The sequence below is a fragment of the Blastomyces gilchristii genome (genome assembly GCF_000003855.2).
Source record: "Blastomyces gilchristii SLH14081 genomic scaffold supercont1.22, whole genome shotgun sequence".
Taxonomy (NCBI): Eukaryota; Fungi; Ascomycota; class Eurotiomycetes; order Onygenales; family Ajellomycetaceae; genus Blastomyces; species Blastomyces gilchristii.
The window spans coordinates 474229-493737 of NW_003101660.1; the positions used below are offsets into that span (position 1 = coordinate 474229).

The following is a 19509-nucleotide window of genomic DNA, read 5'->3' on the forward strand; positions in this document are numbered from 1 at the left end:
TTCTTTGGTGCAGTGCTGTCAGTTGGTGGCTCTGGGACAGGCCGTGATTGCGATTGGGCAGTTCCACTCGCGTTAGGAGGCCGTGAGCTGGCTGAAGACCTATGTGCTGGTTGGGGCTGGGCCGGCGGTGGGAGAGAGATCCCATGCTCAGGTTCAGGGCTCTCGTGGCTGCTAGGATCCATGACAGAAAGAGAATCAAGGGAAGACCAAAGCTGGTATATTCATGGAGGAAACATGTCTACCGTATGCAGGTCGGACAGGACAGCAGTAACCGGTAGCATCTGTAGGCGGAGGAGGAGTGAGTGGTGGTGTTTTCTTGTTTGGTTGGTGAAGAGCTGGTTGGAAGGTCTGGAATAAAAATAAGCTCTCGGCAGTTCGTGAAGGAGGCGATTCATGGAACAGATCGTGGGATGGAACGAGGGAACCTTGGAATATGATTGAGGCACACCAAAAAGACTTTATTTCAGGCGGATTTGTCTCATTCACCTTTGTTAAGACTAAAAATAAATCTCGATTCTGTTTATTTAGCTGCAAACACTGGGGATGAGCACCGCCGTTCTGCGACCAGGAAGTTTCAACGAAGAAGTCAAATATTATATAGGAATGCAATTATCATTACTTGTTTATTTTAGGAAAAAGAGGAGAACTACATCTTCTCTAAATTAACTATACATACATATAACTATACGCGTAACAAACATACAGTTATTGGTCATATCTCGTCGTCATAAATCGTCGGCACTCTATACATGAATGGAAACACTGGAGGAATAACAAAAACAAACAATCGAGGGAATCCCGAAATAAATGGCACATACATAGGAAATAAAGCATAACAGACATCAAAAAAAAGGCAAATGCTAACCCTCCCATTTTGCTTACCTGTAGCGATAGCAGCGGCTGATATGAGAAAGAGAAAGAGGAAAAAAGATAAGAACACGGAAAAAGCAGCAAACGAAGCAAACGAAACACCTCTTATGTTGAAGTAGAAGTTGTCCATCCATTGCGATGATTTGTACTTCCCACATGAACTACGAGCATCATACCGAGTGTGACGCCTCAGATTACGTTGCCCGGATCCATGCTGATGGACGGAAAGCTTTGCATCGATTGGTTTCCATGGTCAATGGACATCCGGTCACCACTAAGCACTCGTACGACTTTCTTGTCCTTCCCCAGTCGTGCCACGAGTACCTGAGCCGGACACACCACTATCTCCTCATCACCGTCCCCTTCGTCACTGCACTTCTTCACTACCAGCGGGAACAGCACTATTCTCACAACCGCTTGTTGTTCTTCGAGCTCTTCATTCGACGTGGTCTCGCCGCTCCGCTCATTCATGAGCGCGGCTTTGAAGTGGACTTTGCGGGCTAATTCGCCATTGGAATTGTATTCTGGTTGTAGAGGTGGAAGCATGATGTACTCTGCCCGCTGGGTGCGCATCTCAATTGAAAGTTCCACAGCTGTTCGCATGACATTCCGCAGCGAATCAACAATTGTACTTTCTAATTCTCGGGGAGGTGGGAGTAGTTTCGAAAGAGTATGGTAGATTTCCTGGATAACAGCTTCAGTATCACTGGCCCGCTGTTCATGGAACGCATTTCGTCGAGCGAGAAGCGCTAGTGTGGTAGCCCTCCATTGCTGGACGGCGCTTGGCGGTCCGACATCACTCAGCTGCTTCTCCAAAGTCTTCAGCTTTTGTCTCTGTTCCCGATCCATACCGAAGAGATATCGCGTAAAGATGTATTCCCAAACCATGGTCATCACCACTGACATGAACACGTCTCGCCGTCGAACTCGATCGGAAAGGTAAGTATCGACGTCTGAGCCGTCAAGGATGGCGTTTTCGAACCGGGAAACAACTTTCGGGTCACGGATTGAGCTAGTGAGACGGCATAGCCTCATGTCTGAGAATTTAGAGAACCGTAGCACCCACTGCTGTACATGCTGGCAGAGCTTTTGACATTGTGCATCAAAGTAATCTTCATCTCGGTAAATAAGCACGTCATCCGCCATGGTCTCCATGATCTGTATTTGAAGTTGCTTAATCTTGTGCTGCGTATCGGCTAGTTCATCGCGTAAATGCTCGATTTCCGCGTTCTTTTCTGCCAGAACAGTGTTTATCTCGTTTTGTACAATTCCTTCCAGGCCAGAAGCCAGGTGAGCGTGTTGTTCCTGAAGCTCCCTCAAGCCTTGTTGCGATTCGAACAAGAGTTGCTTGGATTCGGCATGCTGTCCCACTTCAGCCTCATGCGAGGCGGCCAGCTGTGTATTGGTTGCTGCAAGCGCATCGCTAGTCTCAGTTAAGCGGACAACCTCCTTCTGGAACCATTCGAGCGAGTTCTTTAGTTGTTTTATCTCCAAGTCCTTATTGCGGATATCCTGGTCACGTGTTTGTAGCGCTTTCTCTGCTTGTCGTTGGGCGATAGCTTGGGATTCGAGGGATTTCTCTGCAGTTGCTTTGGCGGTGGAAAGTAAACGATTCTCTGATACGAGCTGGTCGAGGCGGGATTCGAGGTCTTGGAGGTGTTGTAAGCTGCGTCGTCTTCGAACGCTGGGTGGGCGGGTTGGCGATCGCGGGGAACCCGGTACGTCCCCCCAGCCTTCCTGTGGTTGGGCATCCATGGGTCAGTTTTATTATTATCATCTCCAAGGATGGGAAAGCAAAAGTGTAGTCACAAAAAATAGAAAAAGAGGGACAAACTGAATGACCTACGTAGACATCCTCCATGCCACGCACCGGACGCTTCCCTTTGTCGGTCACTGGGTCGTAGGAGCTGGACGAAGGAATCCCCTCCACGTCGAGATCACGGTCACGTGTTCTTGGCTGGGCTTCCTTGCTCGCCGCCCTAAGGTCGGTACTTCTTGCACTGTGGACTCGACGCAGCCCTGGATATCCCCCTGCGGAGACGATGCTTCCCGCACTGACAGACCGAGTGGTTTCCTTGTGGTGTTCAGGGATACTCAGATCATCTGTGTATGGATGGCTGGCGGATCGTCCTTTTTCGCCCTTGGGTGACCGCTCGACACGCCGCTTTTTAAGGACGTCCAAAGTGGCTGGTTGAGCGGTTGGAGGTAGCGGTGCCCTTCCGGCCAAATCACTGCCCGGATAAGATAGATTTGAAGCCGGAGTAAACGTAGGCTGTGGTAGAATGTGCTTCCGTCCAATTGCTAGTTGTGGACTTTCTGTATGTCGTGCCGCTTTCACCCCTCGGTCACGCGAACCCACATTAGAAAGATCACGGCCCCGTGCATTGCGTGGAGACTCCGTGGGAACATACTCCTTGATCGTAGCGAGCGGTGTTCGTGGAGGGGTGACTACAACATGGTGATCACCTGCAACTCCGTAGGGGCCTCCAAATATAGAGCGAGGCTGTTCCGAAGAAGGGGTTTGAGAATCAGAGACCAGATTTTGCTGCAGTGGGCGGTAACCATCCGATGGGGTAGTTGAAGGCCCGCTTAGTACACTTCTAGAGTAGTCGTGAATTATAGGAGGTTGTTGCGGTTTGTCTCGGGGAGGTTCACGAGAAACCGGGCTAGAATGCTCCACGTCAACTCGCGTCGACGAAGGAGAATGGGAAGTTGTAGAGGATTTATTCTTTAAGGCTAGATCCATAGCGGACGGCTCCCTTTTGCGGGTTTCTTTGATGGCTAGCAATTCAAGTTTGGAATACTTGTCACTCACATCGATTGAACGATCGGTACCTTCACCAGCGGCAAGGACATCCGGGATAGGATCGAGGTTTGGCCGACGTTTTATAAGATCTTCAAACGTAGGAATCGTTTCACGATCAACCGCTAGCTCAACGAAGCGTGGAAATGTAGGCTCTTTTTCCGAGATCGTCTGTTGTCCAGTAAGAGTGGTCGAGGTTCCTTGCGCAAATTGACTCGTTATCTCTTGTGCAGGAGATTCATGAGAGCCCGCTTCTTGTGAGGGTTGCCTTCTAGATACCCGTTCAAGAAATGGAAAGACGCTAGCCACCACTCCGGAACGGGGAGATTGAACTGGCTCCTCTAGCGCCCTTGACAAGGTAAACGCAGTGACAGCAGGCTGTTCTTGAACTTCCACCAGCGATGGATATAGAGCCTTGTGTTCATCCAGAGGGGCTTCTTGCTTGACATTCTGTTCCTGCTCGCGGCCTTTGCTCTTCTTTTCCTTCTTCTTGCCAACTCCCCAGAAATCATCCACGTCGTCCGCTTTTCCAGTAACAACAAATTCTGAAGTGGGTTCCCATGCTTTAGGTGTCTCTACAACTGTAGCGGAGCGTTCAATATCTGTTTCGGGCTGCACCTTACTAATGTTTGAATTCATGGGTGTCCCCTCTGTACCAAGCGTACCTTGAGGTTTATCCATAGACTTCACATTTTCGTCTTCGCCAAAGGTGGTTTTCCTTTTGCCTTCCCCTTTCTTCCCCTTTTTCTGCTTGTTGCCGCTTACGGCCAAAAATTTATTGGTTTCAGTAGCTGCTGAAGGTTCAGTGGGAGGTTGTGTGGTCTCCGGCATTTGGGTTGGATCTATACCGAGATTTCCTTCAAAAGAACGGTTGGTGTCTGTTGATTGCGGGGGTGGGGACAAAGAAGGCAACTGTCCAATGGGGTCTTGTCTTGAAAGAATTCCAGCAACGTCAATGCCATCTTGGAGAATTTCAGGGACGTCATCATCCAATGAGATAGGTGGGAGCTCATCGCTGTGGGCACTTCCCGGCCGTTGCACCTGAACTTGTTCAGAGTCGATGGGTATATGTCTGCTTGCTGGTGCCCAGGACGCATCTGGAATGTATTTTTCGCGCGTTTCCTGAGAAACGAGGCTCGCATCTTCATCAAAGTCACCGATACTATCGCCAGCCATATCCCGTGCACCTGTTGGTTGTTGCTTAAATAGTTCCTCGCGTGGTTGTGGCTCATCGCCCGAAAGAAGCAGATCGAGGGATGAAGTGTCAGGATCCTTTGACTTGGACTGCGGTTGAGGTTCATCGTCTTTCCAAGTCTTATCCCTTCCCCAATCAATTGGTGGCCAGTAATCGTCATCTTCATTTTGTGATTCCATGTTCGACGCTTCTTCTTGTGCTTCTTGTGATGGGGCCGCTGGTGTCTTCTCTTGTGATTCTTTCGCAGAGACTTTATTTTCGGTTGTATGAACCTCAATAACAGAAGATTCTGGCAAGATGAAGGCTTGTTCTTGCTGTATGCTTGGCTCTTCTTCGAATTGTTGTAGTTCTTTCTTCCTTTTCTTCTCTTTATTTGACGGGGACCTCTTTGGCGGAATATTTCCCTCAACAACGAGCTTCCGTCCTACTTTCTCCTCCCCATTGTCAACTTCTTTTTCCGTCGCAGCTTCAACATCTACTTCACTCTTTTTCCACTTAATATTCATCCTTCTTTCCTTTTTTGATTTCTTCATTGATGGTTCATCAAAGACATCATTGTGTTCCATCTCGTCCACCTCCTGAGACGTCAACTCAGTCTTTGTGGGCTCTTCAACAAGGGCAACATCTTTAGCACCGAATTGGACTTGCTTATTTTCTTCCCCGATATCTACCATTGGTGCAATCTCAGGGCAGTTGGCGATTTCCTGGGGTTCAGAAAGTGGCTTCCGATACTTGCCAGGCACATCCATCTCCTCTATCCGAGTTTCCATTGTTTGAACCTCGACCAGAGATTTTGTTGTAATGGGTGCGGTTTCCCCTAAAGCGGGTTCGGCTTCGATACCAGCAGAAGCATAATCCAGAATTTGAACGGCGTTTGTAGTTTCCTCACCCTCTGTGTCATTTGAATGATGTAGAGCCGTATCGCTATCCTTCTTCTTGCCCTTCTTTTTCTTCTTTGACATGCTGTGAGTTGGTACTTCAGATATTCCACGCTCTGCACCTTCCAGTAGTTCTGATTCAAAGGTTAGAGGTACCTGTTGTTGAATTCTTAGGCCCTTTTTGCTTTTCTTCTTGGCCTTTCTTGTTGATGTCGCACTCCAGTCCTGTTCAACCTGCTCGATCTGAGGCTTAGGGTCGATCTGCGTAGGAGGCTCTGCAACGGATTCGCGCGCTGGCCCATCCAAAATTGGAGGTTCATCTTGAATAGCGTCGGCCTTTTTATTCTTCGTTTTATCCGCCTTAGTAGTCAAGATATCCTGACCATCCCAGCTCTCAGCCTCCTGTTGCTGAGTTTTCATTTCCTGTAGTTCGGGGGTGTTCAATTCGTCACCAGCGTCAGCAAAGATATTGACAGATGGCTCAACAGAATGCGTCGTATCTTTCTCAAATGCTAGATCCTTTTTATTCTTCTTTTTACCCTTTTTAGTGCTTGTGGTGTCCCAGATATCCCAATTATCCGCCTCCTGCCGCCCAAGTGACTTTTCCTTTTGCTCAGAGGTATCCGCATCATCCGTAGTTTGGGTTAAAACATCTAAATAGCGCTCATCAACCACAATTGCTTCGCCGACAACAGGGGCTTTCACTTTATTTTTCCTTTTGCCTTTCTTCGTGGATGTGACCGCCAAGGACTCACGGCTTGCTTCTTCTCTCGCATCCTGGGGCTCAAGGGTTGTCAAGATTTCTGGAGCATCCAGAATCTCGATTGGCTGTGGAGGGTTAGTGGGGAAGATATTGTCTTCAAGGCCGCGGGACTTCTTATTTTTCTTCTTGTTCTTCTTCATTGTTGGGGTATCCCAATTAGCAGTTTCTTCGTCGATAATTTTGGCTGTCAGCTCCCGAGTCGGCTCTGATGTGGATGTGGAAGCCACTAGAGTAGGCGTAGTTTCTTGTTCATCAGGGGCGCGAGAACTATCATCTTGAGTCTCACGGTGGTGCTTGCTCTTCTTTCGCTTCCCCTTTTTAGATGATGTGACACTCAAGCTGGTGGATTCGGATTGCACGTGAGGTTCAGATCCAGGTTCAAGTTGAGGTTGAAGTTCAGGTTCAGGTTCAGGTTGCACCTCCTTGCGCTCCTCTCCATATTGAACAACCACTGACTTCTCGGATTCTGGTTTTTTGTCATCAATTTCGTCTTTCGACGGACAGATGGCATGTTCTTGATCCAATATAGAATCCAATTCTTTATCTATCACATCGGTTACTTCATCACCTGTCTCATTAAAAGCAGGTAACGATCGGGGCACCACCCGTGGCTGAAAAAACGATGCAGCTTCTACAGGGGTCGGGTGAATATGATCCTCCGTTTCTGTCACAGTTTCGGAGATAAGAGCTTCAGAAGGAAGAATTCCGTCAGCTGGAACAGAAAAGAGCGGACTTTCACCATCCTTTGTTGTTTCAGCCACTCTAGCGTTATCTCGGATGACATCACTAATTTCTGTTGTGGACGGATGATGGAAATTGGCTGGTGACCCCTGAGTCCCTTCTGTAATCGAAGTGGGATCATTGCTATCCACATGGGGTAGACGGTCTTCCTTCTGAGATGATTCTTCCCTATGAGACAATTGCTTGGAATCGGCGTCTGAAGGTTCAGAGGGCTCTCCAGTTACATCGATTTCTGCAGTTTCTGGGAGGGGTTTCGACGTAGTAGTTTCGGGAATTTCAGGTGTGGTCGGCTCTTCACTAGGAGAGAAAAAGTGTTCTTGTTCGGCTGCCTGGGTTTGGTCCTGGGCGTTGTGTGCTTCGGGTATTATCTGGTCAACAGTAGATTTGGCGAAATGTTGGAAAGGCTGCCGCTCTGGTGTCATAGTTTCTTCCTCACGTGGCTCAGTAGGGATAGGCTGTGTCTGGGATGTTGCTTGCAATGACTCGGATACTGTCGCTTCAGACATCACTTTCTTTTCTATCTGCGAATACGTATTTTCATCAGTCCAATCGGAATGCCTCGACTTTTTCTTGTTCTTTAGCTTCTTCTTAGTTTTGGAAATCTGAAATTCATTACCGTCATCGTTGGGAGGCGGTGCTTCGCGAGGAGCTGTGTCATTGCCTGTATGTGGAGCCTCGAGAGCCTGATCGTCATCGTCCGCCCATGATCCGGGGATGGAAAACATTTCCACCTTCTCTACAGCAATAGAGGGGCCATGAAAAGAGTCCACCATGAGTGTTTCGGTCTTCTCTTCTTTGGTAGGTGCACTTGAAGGTAGTTCTATAGATGTATCGGGCTCCAAGTTCACGGAAGGCTCTATTTTCTCGGAAGGGTATTCGGTAATAGGCTCAACTGGCAAAGGTGGCTGCTCCCCAGGAGGAACAGAAGGCTCGTCTGTCGTCAAATCTGAAGATTTTTGCTTTTTCTTGTCCCTCTTTGCCTTCCGCTTTGCTTTAGAGTTCTTGGGCCCCTCAATTTCCACTTCAACAGGGGGCTCCTCGTCCTTCATTTGGGATGAATCAAGTGCTGACTGGTGGCTTTCGGCATGGGGAATTTCATCCTCCCAAGTAACTGATTGCCGTTTCTTTCTGCCCTTCCCTTTCTTTGTCTTCTGCGTATCAACTGTAGGCGCAACATTTTGAAGCGGTTCTTCGCTCTTAAGTGCTTCAGCAGCAGTCTCTTCCTTTGAAATGATGGTGTTCTCCGCAATTGCTGTATCTATAGCAAGTTCATCGGTAGTTTCCAATATAGGATCTTGGATAGTTCGCTCCTTTTCAGCTAAGCGTGATGCAGAACTACTCTTGCTTAGCTCTTCCGATTGTTCTAGGTGTTGAGCATTGTCCGTCATTTGCTGGACCTTACAAGGATCATCGGGTGATCCTAGCGGTGTGGCTTGCTGCATATTGTCTTGTGCCGGGGTCAATTGCTCAGGTTCGGGCTGATCCTCCGTCCTTCCCTCACCAACTATGCCTTTTGAAGAGCCTGATTGTGGCAGCTCCTCCGCTTCCAGCGAAACCCTTTTCTTCTTCTTATCCTTCCTTTTTTGTTTTTTCGAGACCTTTGTAGACGTGTCGATTTGTGCATCGACTCCACCTATCAGATGTGGAGAGACTTCATTGGCCGGGATGATATCTGCAACTTCCTTACCTTCCATGTCCCGTACCATTGCGGCGCTAACTTCCTCTAGAACCTGCGGTCCAGGTTCGTGTTCGTTATTATCTTGAGGTAAGGAATCGATGACCGAAGCTTGAGATTCGATAGTGGGCTCTTTGCGTGTAGCCGCTTCTGGGCTTTCGGGAACGTTAATTGTCCCAGATTCAGGCAGATCATCCTTCGGAGTCGGTTTCGAGCCTCTCTTTCCTTTCTTTCCCTTTTTCTTACCGGAGTGCCGTGTGTATTCATCGGCCTTTTCAATAGGAAGCTCAGGAAGAGGATTATTTCCCGCTGGTAACACGGGGAAGACAGACTTTGGCTTTTGCGGTGCTGGGGAACTATCTCCCTTGGTATCAAGGCTCGCATCCATAGATGGTGGCTTATCAGCAGAAGTAGCAAGCTGTTGATCAGCAGCCGGTAGCAACTCTTCCTTCAGCTGGACACTATCAATGCTATCTTCTAGTGGAGGTGTATTTCCAGGCTTAGGTTCTTGATCTGATTGCGGACCTAATTCTCTTCCTTCCTTCTCCAGATTAGAAGTGAAATCACCAGTTGACTCTCCTTGATAAGGTGGTCTCGAACCAGAGACAGATTCATCCTTAGTTAGTTCCTCAAGCTCTGGATCGTCGTCATTGGGGAGCGCAATACTCGCAGGTTCAAGCTCCTTGGTCAATTGAAGAACCTGCTCATCAGCCTCGTGGTCTGGAAGAATAATACCCCCCTCCGGGCAAACTGGGGCTAAATCACAGACGTATTCGTCAATGGCCGGTTCCTCAAGTTCTGAATCCCTGCCATCTGGTAGCTCTATTTTCTCAGGATCAAATTCTTCGGTTGCCAGCACAGTTCGCTCGTCAAGGTTTTTGACTACAAAGTTAATCACCTCTTCTGGCTTTTCTGTTTGATCGGGTGGGCCAAGGTCGACCGTGGCGGGCTCCCAAAGCTCCGAATCATTGTCTTCCGGTAGAGGAATGTCAACAGGACGCAATCCCTTGGCTGATTGCTGAGTTATCTTCTCGGGGCCTTGCACTGGGGTAGGTGCGACAATCGCTGATTTTTCTTCTTGGCTAGGAGGTGGTTGAAGTTCAGGGACACGCTCAGCCTTAGCTGGTTGAGTATCTTCCTTGGGCGGAACTTTACCAGCCTTCAGCTTTTGTTTACCCTTGCCCTTTTTGCCTTTCTTCTGAGTAGAGAGTTCTGACGCGGGTTCTGCAGTCTCGGCTGGGAGTTGATGAGATAATTCTTCCGGAGCGGGGGGTTCTACAGTGATTTGCAGTTCTGGCTCTGTTGGTTCTAAAATAGGAGGCCTTTCCAGCGAACTTTCAACGGGTACCTTTTCTTGCCTTTCCCCAGTCACCTTGTCCTCTAAATGTTCGCTAGTAGATGGTTTCTTTTCAGAAGGCGTTATTTCAGTCTCATCGGGGAAAGCTGCGTTCTTGCCCTTCTTTTTGTTCTTCTTAGGCTTTTTTGATTTCTTGGCAGCTGGCTGGGAATCATTTCCTTCAGCCTTCAGTAGTCCGAAGGGAGCGGACCTGACCGAAGTACTAGGTTCTGTGGACTGAAGAGCAGGCTCGGCTGGTTCTTCGTTTAGAGCAGTGGTAGCTAAATCAACAACGGGCACTGTTGGCTGAATCGCTTCCTGTGGCTGAGGCGCTTCTTCTTCCTCCAGCGTCGGGACCGTACAAACAGGGTCTTCAATTACTTCGCGGGCAGTTTCAACAGGAGACGTAATGTCCACCTTGGGCTCAGCGCTTGTAGTTTCGGGAGCAGCAGTAATCTCTTGATTATTACCAGCAGTATCTAAGGAAGGAGTTTCGGGCGTAACCTCTACTTCTGGCTGCCTCTCGTCTCTTGACACCCAACCCATGAGCAGTGCCGCTGCGCTAGCAACCAAACCCACTCCTGCGCCAGTGATTAAACCGCTAGTCAATTGAGTTCCAATGTCGGTATGAGATGTCGATGGGCGGCTATCCGGTAATGGAGGCAACGATTCTTCATCCAGCTCAGCAGACGGCGTGAAGAATTGAGGCTCAAGTTCCGAGTGGGATGTGGAAGGACGGCTCTCGGGCAACGGGGGTAGTGATTCGCTCAGATCAGGCGACGCCGTCAACGAGCGCGGTAGAGGCGGTAATTCCTTCAAATCCATATCCCAGTCCTCAGGTATCATCAACGCCCTTTCGCCTCTCATAGAATTTTCCGACGATTGCACAGATTCCAATGTAGTAGATTCTGGCAATTGCGTTTGGCTAGAAAAGGGGTCGAGAAGCAATTCCGACGGGGAATGAAACTCAGGCTTGGGCCTTTCCTTTTTAGTCTTTTGTGCTGCTGCATGGAAACTTGCCGCGGTTGGGGTTGCTTGCTGCGATCCTAGGAGATCAGGATCGTACAGGGAGGCGTCGGTGTCTATTTGCAATGAGAGAGCTCTTCTTCGCTTTGGCTTCTGGCCGAACGATTGCTGGACATGGTACTGATAATCGTGAGGAACTTCTCCAGAGAAACCTTCCGCAAGGCTATGGCGCGTCAAGTCCTCCACGGAGGAGGTCCGTGATGTCGTTTTACTAGAAGGAAGTGACGGATATGGCTCGTCCGGCTGTCTATCCAGCTTCGCAGGGGAATGCCGCTCCACTAACCACAATGGCCTAAACTCCCTGGAGGTCTTAAACTCCGTTGACCTGGGCCGTTTACCACCGCTACGAAGGTTCGATGTGGGAGATCCTGCTACGTCCCCTGGCATACTCGAGCTAGCTGAAGATGGCGGTTTGGGGGCTCCTGCAGACAGTTTCGGCCGTCGGAAATGTATAGGCACCGCAGTTGGCGAAGATGTAATGTGGGAAGGCGAGCTTGGGTCTATATGTAGCCTTGGTGCTCTTCTGTCCACGGCGACTGTCGTTGGTGATCCCGGCCTACTCCGCGACTGAGCTGTTGGTAGATCAAAAAGCCTCTCGCCAGGCATAGGAGACGTGGACCTGCTCCGCATACGAGAATGCATGAGCGCAGCAGGACCAGTACCCTTTGCCTCGTCATGCGGTTGGAGGGGGGAACCGAGTAACCCCGAAGCACCATCACGCGTCAATGGCATTTCGGGGCGCGCGCCTAAAAAAGACTGACTTTCCGTAAAATCCTTACCCTCATCACCGTCGTGATGATCATCATGTCCATTAGATCTTATGGAACGGGCATCCTAGCAACCGGGGAAAACAACCGAGATCAGCATAAATACAAAAGCAATTGTTTCGAGTAAATAATCATAAGAATTCCTAAATTAACATACAATACTCTGCCCATCTACACTCCTCCCTGACTCAACAATATCCTCATATCGATGTTTTCGATCCTTCCGCCTCTGGCGATCCGGCGATTCCAGCTCATCCTCTTCACCCTTCTCCGCGCTTTCTACACTACCACCACCACCTAAGCCATCACCGCCGCCAAACTCAACACCCTCATGCCCCCCCTTCGAAGCTCTCTTCTTTTTCCGCTTCTTCCCGGACGAAACACTTACATTGTCCAAATCATCGACGCCAGCCTCAGGCCGCACATCGCGCGCCGGCGCACGAGTCTCATCGTCAGCCAAGGAGTCGCGAGATTTAGAAGCGCCGAAAAGTCCAAAGAACCCTCCACCGCCGGTGCTGGCCCTTTTACTGCTATCCTTGCTCTTACGTCGCTCAGACTTGCCATTATCAGTCACCTTAGCAGGTGCAGACACAACAGAAGCGGATGTGGGAGCATGCTCATCGAAAGTCTCACTATCGCGCTTCGACCGACGCTTCGACTTTGACTTGGATGATGACTTGGATTTAGAAGACTTCACTGATTCTGCGTCTTCTCCTTCTATCTCCATGCTGCCCCAAGCGGTAATTGATTCGCTGCCGTCGTTGTTGCCATCATCGTGACGATGCTTTGATCCGGACTTGGACGCTGACTTGGATTTGGAAGACTCGACCGATTCTGCATCGTCCCTTTCTACTTTCATCCTGCCCCACGCGGTGATTGATTCAGTACCGTTGGCAAAATTATCACGATGATCATCATATTGGCCATCTTCCTTAACGGCACGGACGAGCCCTTCGTCGGAACCAGCAGCGGGGCCAGCGGGTGCGTCCTTGTTATCAGAATCCCGTTGTCTATTTTTCCCCTTGGAGTTTCGCTTCGATTTCTTACTGCTAGCACTAATAGTGTCAAACTCGAGCTCAGGATCAGGTTCCACAGTGTGTCTAGGCGTACGTTCAGCTTCAGCTCGCGCTTCCGTGCCCGATCCCCGCTCCAGTCCAGGCTCAATATTATTCTTGAATGCAGCGTCCTTGGTAGCATTCTTCGCCTGTTTCTTCGATTTCTTAGACTGCTTGGGCTCGTCAAAGAAGTCCCCTGGCATCGAGTGCCGACTTTGATCCTCTGCCGTGGATTGTTCTTGATCGGTTCTGTTTGGTTTTTCCGTCTCTTCAGAGTCACCTAGTTCCCGGTCCTCATGGAGGCCGTACGAGTCAGGAACAGACGCGGAAACAGATTTGTGCGACTCGGAGACGTAGTCATTTTCCTTCAGAGATCTTCTATCGTCGTCACGATCACCGACAACAGCAGGACCAGCCTCCCGATGCCCCTCTTGACCATTGACATCACCCAAGTGGCGCGGCGATCCATCCTCAGCATCGTAAAACTCATTATCATCCATGGTATCATTACGTCTAGTTGGCTTGTCAGTGGTGGAAGTGATGTGCGAAAAATCTCCAGCTTCCGCAATAGGAGATCCCACGATCCTAGATTCCTGCTCGCGCTCCTCTGTGAACCGGTCAAGTATGGCAGCTGGCTCAAAAACGGATCTCTCCACTGATTCAGACGATTCATCCCGGTCCTGAGCTCCCTGCTTAGCCGCTTTAGCTCTCTTCCGCTTCTCCTTCTTCGAGAGTTTAGCCGGCTTCTCTTCCCTTTCCTCCGCCTCTTCAGCAACTGGCCTAATGGCAGAAGTGTCCATCTGCTTCTCACGCTGTTCTGTCAAGTCTCGCGAATCACCACTAATATCACCCGTCACCTCCTCTCCACGACCCGCCCGGGACGCCCGCTTGTTTTTCAACCCTTCATCATCAGAGGACACAACCTCCCCATCCTCGACATATCCGAATGTCTTGGCAGTATACTCAACACCACCAGCAGGACTACCACGCCCTTCCAGAATCGCCTCTGCAATTAGAGAAGTAAACACACCCTCGTCTTCTGAGCCAGGCGGCGAGTCACGTTGATGATATGTAGGATCCTCAGTGACAACAGCAGAATTGAACCCGGCGAGCGTCGCTCCAGCAGCGAGGGTTGCGGCGAACTCAAAGTCATTTCCGAAACTACCGGGCATATGCTCGTGGCGCGGTATCTCTTCATCGACGGAGTCGTCTTCGCCTTCAGTCACCGCCTTTGGCTGTCGTCCATCGAGTTCCTTTTCGAGTGGCGAAGTAGCCCTTTCCCTGATTCCCTCCTGAGGCTGGGGTTGTTGTTGCGGTTCTGGTCGGGTAGGCTGTGTTTGCTCCGGTTCATACACAGTGTCTGCAGCTTTAACATGTTCGGATATGATATCTACAGCATCAACCTCGCGGACGCGCTGGTCATCCATATCAATGGCAGGATCGCTCATCCGAGACGGGGATATGTCCCGCTGTGCATCCACGGGCTCCTTGGGTGGTATGGGCGGCGGCTGTTGGCCATCCACGCCAATGACAGACGGCGCAACGCTCGGTGGAGGGGTGGGTTTTATCAAATTAAGACGAGGAACTGGCCACGGGAGGTTGGCGTGAGACACCACCTCCTGTTCTGCCAACATTGCCGCCATCTCTCTCTCGAGTCGGACACTCTGCGGTTCGATGAGAACAATATTAGGACTAGGAGGGCACGAAGACTCTACGTCTGAGTGGGAATGAACAGAGTGCTCATCTCCGCTAGACCGAACATCTGGCGGGACGAAATAGTCTGCATAACTGTCATAGACAGGCGATGACCTAACACGATTGACAGCCATTCTCGCCAGGCGGATCTTCGTCGTCGGGATGTCTTTAATATCAAAGTCCGGCTCGGTCTCGACTACCCGATCCTTCTTCTGGTCGTCTGCCTCCGCTCGCCCAACAGCAGATACAACACCGTCCTTCTCCTCCTCTTCCTCTATCTCTCGCTCTCTCTCATCTACGTACCCGCGCCTCTCCTTCCTCCTCTTCTCCCGCCGTTCTTCTCTCCGTTTCCTATCATCCAACTCACTTACCAAGGATGCGATTGTCGCCGCACCAGCCACAGCCGCAAGGGGAGCAACCCACGAGGAAGAGCCAGAGTCACCAGACACATCACTTCGTCTACCAGTAGTAGCTGAGTCCTTCTCAAAAGGTTTGATATCCGTGATCCCATGCTGGCGCTCACGTTCACGTTCATGATCACGGCCCCGTTCCCATTCCACACTACGATCATCCTCCTCCCTTTCCATCCTTTCCTTCTCCGCCAGGAAGTGGAACTCCATTGCACGCCGCCTTGCTTCCCTTTCCTCTTCATACCGCAACTGCCGGCGCTCCTTATCTGCCTGCTCCTCCGTAAGATCGAACTGGACTTGAGACGTAGTACTACGTCTAGCATGCTTCAGTCTGGGACTTTCATCCCGCGTGTGAGAAATTATAGGGGAAGTGTCTCTTCTCCGCACGTCGCTAGGCCTACCCCCACTGCGCGGTGGAGAATGGTTGTTATTGTTGTCATGGTGGGGGTCCCGATCCCTTAGTGATTTCTCCACCAGTGGAGCAATTCCGTATCCAATGTGGGATTCGGTGGCAGGGACATAGCGATCGTCGGATCCACCAGAGGACCTAGGGAAAGCAGGTTGGCCTCCGCTTGGAGCGTTGTAGGTTTGAGCTAGTTCTGCCTGTGATGTATACAGTGCTTGAGATACTGGGACTATTGGCTGAGGGTGTTGGATGTGAGCTGGGCCAGGTACTTGGGCCATTAACGGTGGTATTTGAGGTTGAATGTCTGGCTGGGACGAGTAAGAGCTTTGGTTCGTCACATCATACAGCGATGGGATTTGCGTTGGTGTCGGGTAAACATGTTGCATAGACGGCAGGCTACCCACGCTGCTAGGGGTCTGATATGATGGATATCCAGCTCCAACCGCGGCCTGTTCAGCGTTCTGGCCCAAGTCCGGTCGTTGAGCACGATCCTTTGTAGGCTTTGAGCTCTTTTTCTTACTACCCCACCTCCACCCCCATTTAGAAGTGCCCGAGTCGGAGGAGAGAGATGACGCTGCTCGTCCACCGTACGCCAACGCAGAATCAACACTAGACTGGTAGGATTCATCGGATACGGATTCCCATCCATCTTCATCAACCCGCTCAGAGGCGGTAGTAGGCTTAGCCTCACGTGTGTAGATCGCATGTGGCGAGTGCGAGCTGCTAGTGGAAGAATGACCATCGTGCCTCCGTCTTCCATTGATATGGGAGGCAGTGGCGGCAAGACCCACCGCGGTCGCTCCGAGTCCAAGCAGGGCTGCATCAACCCCGCGATCGTCATTGCGCCTTTTTGATTGGGGTTTACCACGCACAGAGTGTGGTGCTTTGATATATCCTGTCCCAAAGGCCAGATCGGCGTCATCGGATGAAGACGAGAACGAACGCGCAGATGATCCCTCAGAAGAAGATGAGGAGAAGCTGAAAAATGGCTTTTTCTTCTTCTTCTTGCTTGGCATATGCTTAGAATCCACCTTCTTCGAATGCACCTTTGGTCGTTTCTCAGATGGCGCACTAAAGAAAGATGCCAGCCCAGCAAACCCTGGCTTGCTATAGTCACGAGAAATATCAATTGTAGATCCGCTCGAGGACGAATACCGGCTGCCGCGGGCTTTCTTGGGGGATCTGCTGCGGCTCCTACGTCGGGATCTAGATGATATGACAGATGTAGCACCGAGCGCTCCGGCGGTAGCCGCTGCCGTTTTCAAACCAGAATGGCTCCTCTCATGAGATCTGGATCGGGAGCGCGAGCTACGTCGACGAAGATGACTCTCACCCCCATAATGGGGCGTTTCGTAAGAACCACCACTATTCCGGCTCCGATCATCTCTTTCATGTCCCCGGTCAAGTCTTATTGGAGAGCGACTGCGATTTGAGTAATTTGTAGTTCCTTTTGATGTACGACTCTTCTTCCCTAGAGACGAAGTACTAGTACTCGTCGTAGAGCTAGCAGGTCGACCAGAGCGAATACTGTACGAATCATTAAACTCCTTGTCTCTTCCGTCAGAAAGAAGAGTCTTGGCAACATAACCAGCAAGACCATCCGCAAGCCAAGATTTCTTGTTAGATCTCTTGCGACGGCTCTCGTCACCAGATGACGACGGGTATCTAGTCAGCTTGTCCACTCTGGCATGGCTATCCCGGTACTCGTCAGAATACCTACGACGTCTAGACGGGCGATGTTTACGTGGGGCATGTTTTGATGTAGTCCCGGGTTCGAAACAATACTTGCAGATGCCGATGTATTCGGAGTATTCCTCATATTGCGCGACAGCTTCTGGGTCTTTCCAGAAATTTATAAACTTTCTGAATGGCCCATGGTGGCGTTGGTGGTAGGCTAACGAACCCGGTTGGCCTGCGTGGACCGTTGGGAAGGTTTGTTGGTGTGCGACACCTGAATGAGTGCTCGGTCTCTGTGGGAAAGCAGGCGTGTGACTTGATGCAGCGGCGTACCCAGCGGCAGCGCCCAGTGCAGCAGCACCTACCACAGGCATGGAATGATGCTTGTTGGGTTTCGGTGGACGTGCACCATTGGGCGGGGGATAATATGGTTGCTGGGGGGCGTGCGGTGCTGATTCATGGTGAGAAGAAGCCGATGGAGATGCAGGGTGGTGGGCATTGGAACTTCCAATCAGTGAGCCGATTCCATAAGTTGCTGCTGCCCCTGCTGCCACCGCAGCAGCCACTGGCGGTTTGCCTGATGCCCCTGGTTTGGACGGTTTGGATGGCTTAGGCGGTCTCTCCGGCAGATGGTGGACAGGTATGCCGGAGCCATTGCTCTGTTGCTGCTGTTGGTTAGTAACATCTGGTGGAGAATCGCCATAAAAGTCGGCTGCTTGGCCCACCTGTCCCATGGACGATGGTTCAGCGGGGGGATTTGGCGTTGACGAAGCAGCCATTAAATGCGGTTCAGCTCCAACAATGAGGGATGGAGGATTAGGCCTCACGCCAGGCTGCATCGCTACTGACTGTCCCTGGTCTCCATAATACTCCGCCGCCTCCCCAGCAGCTGCGGCAGGAGCCGGAGTTGGAACCATTGGATTCACCAGTGGCGGGCCGACAGGGAACTGCTGAGGCGGGTAAGAAGAAGGATGTGAAGTAGGTATTTGATGGGGATCTGAAGAGGGTCCGGTTACAGGCGTTGCTCCAGGAAAGGTATTATCATATTGCATAGGAAACTGTGAGAATCCAGGCTGTGAGATTTCCGCCATGAACTCTTGGTTTCCGGATGACGGTGGCATTGGCCTAGCTCGACTGCGGGAATATTCAGATGGATTATTAACAATGACTTCGGACCTTGCTCGCCGGTGCGAGTGAGGTTTATCTTCTCTTTCCCTCTCCCTCTCCCTTCGATACCTCCTATCCTCTCGATCGCCACTCCTGGAGCGCTCGTGATCAATGCTCTGCGTATTATAGCTTCTCTCGTAGTTGCGCCCATTTACAGACCTTGGGACGGGGCGATCATAATCCTCTTCGAATCTCTCTCTCGAGTCTGCCGTCACATAGCTCGACGTAGTTGATCTGGCAGCACTATCGCGACCATATCTACCAGAGGAATGGACGGATGAAGCAGGCGCATGCTGGTGGTCGTCTCCTCCTACACGGTCAATACCCCGGTCGTCACCCCGGGGAGTATGAGGAGTAGCAGTGGAAGAAGACTTGCGCCCGGAGGTTGAAGAGGATGAACGGTGGCTGTGATCATCTCTGCGACGGCGGGAAGAAGAAGAAGAAATGGTAGAAACGTCGTCAGAGTCTCTATGGCGGCGGCGGGACTTGGAGGCGGGCGGGTCAATTGCCTTTCCAAGCAGGCTGCGCAGCATTATGAGAGGGACGTGAGTATCATGTCAGCATGTGATGGGTAAGTTAAACCAATATCGCGAGTATCGTAGAGATAAGAGGTATTTGGTAGATATGGTTTAGATATTGCGATAGATGGCAGATCTTGGGGGGAAGCCAGCGGTAGTTAATAATAATTGTTTGTTTGTTGTTTACCAGCGGGCTATGAGTTAAACTAGCGCAAGATCTAAGTTAACTTTAGGGCTGCCGAGGAGGAAGTCTGGTTGACGGGTGAGGGTGGCTGGGGATCCTGGGGAACGCGGGAAGTCAACCACGGAATATACAAGAAGAGTGTGTCGTAACGGCCATAGATTCATCAGGGCGGGGAAAACGATACATATACACAAGAAAGGGAAATGAAGATGGAAATGAAGAGTTGTAGATGGGGAGAGATGGGGAGATGGAGGAGAGAAGATGAAGGTTTGGTGGTGGTTGGTCTTTGGGTGGCGACTTTGGAGGGATAACGTGACAAGGCTGTGGCTGGCTGGGAATGGGA

The 19509-nt window shown here is 50.6% G+C and overlaps 1 protein-coding gene across 2 annotated transcripts; it reads right to left on the bottom strand.

The window, feature by feature from the left end:
* Positions 1-586: 586 nt before the first annotated feature.
* BDBG_08165 lies at positions 587-19427 on the bottom strand. 2 transcript variants are annotated; one of them, XM_002621496.2, is made up of 3 exons: positions 12212-19427; positions 2717-12121; positions 587-2607 (listed from the first exon to the last, which is right to left on the bottom strand). In XM_002621496.2, exons 1-3 carry the CDS (start codon positions 18995-18997, stop codon positions 1060-1062), a joined length of 17739 nt encoding a protein of 5912 aa, XP_002621542.1. In that variant the 5' UTR covers positions 18998-19427; the 3' UTR covers positions 587-1059. The 2 variants fall into 2 exon arrangements, with proteins under 2 accessions (XP_002621542.1, XP_031580593.1); XM_031723433.1 differs by having other exon boundaries at positions 2705-12121.
* Positions 19428-19509: the final 82 nt, after the last annotated feature.